The sequence below is a fragment of the Coccinella septempunctata genome, chromosome 6, assembly GCF_907165205.1.
Source record: "Coccinella septempunctata chromosome 6, icCocSept1.1, whole genome shotgun sequence".
NCBI classification, from domain to species: Eukaryota; Metazoa; Arthropoda; class Insecta; order Coleoptera; family Coccinellidae; genus Coccinella; species Coccinella septempunctata.
Genome location: NC_058194.1, coordinates 11,490,128 through 11,494,614, shown reverse-complemented (window position 1 = coordinate 11,494,614; position 4,487 = coordinate 11,490,128). Strand labels below are relative to the sequence as shown.

General features: G+C 38.8%; 1 protein-coding gene across 1 annotated transcript; it reads right to left on the bottom strand.

Annotated features, from left to right (window-relative positions):
• Nucleotides 1-3,065: 3,065 nt before the first annotated feature.
• LOC123315965 lies at nucleotides 3,066-4,487 on the bottom strand. The gene has a single exon (XM_044901875.1). It carries the CDS (start codon nucleotides 4,485-4,487, stop codon nucleotides 3,066-3,068), a length of 1,422 nt encoding a protein of 473 aa, XP_044757810.1.

The window sequence follows — 4,487 nt, the reverse complement described above, 5'->3', positions numbered from 1 at the left end:
CAATTTTTAGTCAAAGTCAAAGATATAAGGTTTTTAGTGGGTCACTGATATTATTAGATATATAGATAGACAAATATGCCTTATTAAAGTAGCACTTGAAGCGATGGATTCATATACACACTCAACTCCTTTTAAAAAATATTTCTTATTCTAACTGTTGAATTCTTCGAACTTGAAATCAGTTCAAGATGAGTAAAGAAAATTCTGAACAATGTATATCTTGTAAAATAACAAGTGTTTCTGCTTTGGTTGCTATAGGAAGTTATTTAATCCATCAAGGGATAAGAAGTAAACTAAAAACATATTTAATTCTAGGAACTGGTGAGTGGAAATAGATATTCTGTTCACAAAATTTTATTCTTTTTTGTTGCAGCTACTATATCGTTAGGAATACTGGAAATATTTGATGATGGTATTGTAAAAAAGCACAAAGATAATAACCATACCAAGTCAAATGAATGAATTCTAGTTCAGCTCATAATAAACTGATTGCTTTCAATATCCTACAGCATTGATCATATTGTAGTTATAATAACAGAAGTTTACGCATCCACTTTTTAGAACTGGCAAATATTTGGCAATCTATGTCATTTAATTTTAACTTGATATGATTCAAGAATGAAAAAAAAATATATCACATAAGCATTCTCATTATAAAGCTGTTACGTCTCATAAGCAGTCAGTTGATTTTTTCAGATCTAGCATAGAAACTATGTTATGCATATTTAGCATATACCTAATCTAGTCCATATACCTAGTTTCACATAATACTTAAGTTAAGAATAATTTGTTTGGAATGTTTATATTTTGGCATGTAGACTTAAATACCAATTGAAAGCTTTCTAATCAGACTGTTTCTCATCTTGTATCCTTACTTCATAGGTTTGATCCCGGTGGCATGTCTGGTGGATGCCATAAACTAATTAGTTAATCTATGGTGGATGCCACCAGCATGCCCAACAAATTGTACTTTAAGCTATCTCTAGAGAAACAATATTCATTTTTTTTTCCACCTAGGTTGTATTCAATACTGAACAAAAATCTCATACAAAGCTTCTTCACCAAAAATTATATTGTTGCATGATGTCCACAGGTTAATCATGTAATAGACAATCAAACTCTTCTGTTATTCCAATAGATGCCTGATATGGCTTAGAAACAAGCTTCAATGTGAGTTAGATTAAACACAACAGTCCTTCCTTTATTAAATGAAGGTTGAAACATGAGAAAAAATTGAGCTCTTCTTGTGACGGTACTCTTAATTCACATTAATTGTAAATCTACACTAAGGCTTGGTATAGAGATAGAACAAAGGTTGACGCCATGAACAAAAGCATGCTTTTCAGAAAAAACATCTGGGATCAAAAAAAGCCGTTCACATTTACAAAACAAATTGTGGTCCACTTTTGGAATATACCTCATAGCAAATGAAACCATTCCTTAATTCATTCATTGCTGTATTCCGTTACCGGGGATGAATCTACAAAAAGACATGAAAAAAAAAAGAACAGACTAGGGCTAATTGCGACTGTGTTCCCTTCTGTGACTGAAGAGACCCAACCGTGACCTACAGATCCTTCCACATTCCGGGCATGGATAATCACCAACCAGATCTGGCCGCCGCTGTATTCTTCTCGTGCCTCCATTATAACTGTGCACCATACACCTACACTGTGACCTGTCTAAAGCTAGTTGTGCCAGTTATGATTGGCATTAACTGATTTTAGGGATTGATGTGTATCCTTAAACCGCTTATACTGGCCTCCTGGTTTCCGGGCTCCCTCTGTCAATTCGTCATACAGAGCTATTTTGGGGAGTCTTGTGTCTTGCATCCTCAGAATGTGGCCGCTCCATCTGAGTCGGGCCCTCGTTACTTGAGTCTTGATGGTTGTACAACTCGCGCGTTGCAAGACTTCTGCATTCGAAACTTTGTGAAACCATCTGATGTGCATTATCTGTCTTAGATGACGTTGTTGCGTTTGTTCAAGCTGTTTAATATGTCGCCTGTGGGGCGTCCAGCTTTCGCTTCCATAAAGTAGCGTTGGAAGGACGACTGCTTTGTAAACAGCTGTTTTGGTTTTCAGATTGAGGTCGTGATTATGAAATTCTCTGACCTTTAGCTTCCAGAATGCCCGTGATACCGAATTGATACGGTTGTGTATTTCAGTGTCTAGGTTAGCCCTAGTATTTATGAAGCTTCCCAAGTATTTGAACTGCTCAACCTCTTCTAGAGTTTCATTCTCCAAGCTGATATTTGTTTGAAGGCTTTCTGGCGGACTTACCAGGATTTTGGTTTTGTCGATGTTGAGTTTAAGGCCTAAAGCTTCGTATATATGTCCGAGTTGGCTCAAATAAGGGCTTCAAATAGATTCGCGTCAAACGGCCTCTGAGTGGATGAAGGAAAGACTCAGGAACTGATTTTCGGCCTAAGAAATATGAGTAGCCTATCCAACACGAATGCCTCTGTCAAATACCTGGGTGTGTACCTGGATGCATCTCTCACGTGGGCGGATCATGTGGATCATCTGGCCCATCGTCTAAGTAGTAATTTATTTGCTCTGAGAGCCCTTTCAAGCTCGCTGTCCACTAGGGTGCTGAGGTCGGCGTATTTCACCCTGTTAGTAACCCATCTTAGATACGGAGTCCTAGTGTGGGGAAATTGCGCTCATGCTGGGGTTTTTTTTGAACTTCAGAGACGAGCGATCAACAAACTATATATAGTAAAATTGTACAATGACGTCAAGACCACATAATCGAAATCGAATTACATTCTGCATATTCAGTACATTTTTCTTTACTTGCAAAATTGCTGCAGTTGGATTAAGGAACGTTAGATATTAAAACAAACTATTGCAGTCCTTTGTCTCACCTGGCCTACTTACACAGGAAATAACAATTATGAAAGAGCGGATGATCTAAATAATTTCGAATGGAAATATTTGGTTGAATTATTGTGTTTATGAATTTTTGATATATCTAATTTTGGATATTTATTGTACATTTCGTACATATTCCCGGCGGCCATGGTGATGTGGTTGGGGTCTTGATGTCTTTGTTGGTGGTTGTCATCCCTGGAGATGGCTGCCTGGTCTGGGATCATTGTATATTGGCTGCAGCTCGATCTCCTCATGATGAACTGGTCTATTGCTCGCGTGTGCATCAGTCGGTGCTTGTTGTTGTTTCCTATATTTTAAAGAGTAAACAATAAGTAAAACAATGACAATGATTATTACGACGTTCGTGCTGAAGTTTATCGCTGAATGCAAGTGATATTGTTTCCAACGGTAGTAGTACCAGTGACCTCGACCTAGCAGGTTAGGGATTTCTCGAACTCTGTTTGCGACGAACATTTTCCACTTTCCAGCGTCAGCATTTATCCATGATATTACTACTTGAGAGTCGGACCAGGTGAATATTTTTGAATTGTTGTGATTCAGGGCCGTAATGCAGCGTTTGATGAGTTTGGCTAGAAGAAGGGCTGCGCAGAGTTCTAACTGCGGGATTGCCTTTGTATTTTTTAGTGGTGATACTTTTGATTTGGAAGCGAGGAATCCCACATGGGTGTTCCCGTTTATGTCTGTTGTTTTTATGTATACTGCAGCGCCATATGCTTTCAGGGATGCATCTGAGAATCCATGTATTTCTAAGGGTTGACCACGCCGTAGGTGAATCCAGCGTTGAACTTGAATTTCTTCTAATTTTGGAAGCTCGTTTCTGAAGTTTTTCCAGGTATTCCTGATGTGCTCTGTTGGTGGTTCATCCCATGATGTGTTGGTTTTCCATATTTCTTGTATTAACAGTTTCGCCTGTATAATGACTGGGGATAATAATCCAAGAGGATCGAAGATTGTGGCGATTTCTGATAAGATCTTTCTTTTTGTTAACCGATGTTCGGAGTTTCGTTTTATTAGATACTGAATATTATCTTCTCTGGGAGTCCATGTTATACCGAGCGTCTTGGTTGGTCCATTTTTGTCATCCAGCGTGACGGTGGATTTGCTTTCGGTCAGTTCGTTATATTTCCACTTTCTTATATTGAATCCTCTTTTTCTGAGTAGGTCAGTTACTTCCTTTTGTATATGTCGTGCTTCCTCAATAGTGTCTGCGCCACTCAGAAGATCGTCCACGTAGAAATCCCGTAGCACTATTTCAGCCGCTAGGTGGTGGTTTTTCTTTTCATCTATAGCTAGTTGTCTCATTGTTCTTATGGCCAGGTAAGCTGCTGGTGCTGTACCGTAGGTTACAGTGGTTAATTCGTAGGTTTGAATTGGCTCATCTTTGGTGTTTCTCCAGAGTATAGAGTATAATGGCTGGTTTTCTCTGTCCAATTTCACCTGCCTAAACATTTTCTCGATGTCAGCTGTTATGGCTATTTTGTGTTTTCGCCATCTTATCAGAATATCTATGAGATCTTGCTGCAGTTTAGGTCCTGTGTGAAGGATGTCGTTTAGGCTGAGTCCGGTACTTGTCTTTGCATGCGCTTGCAT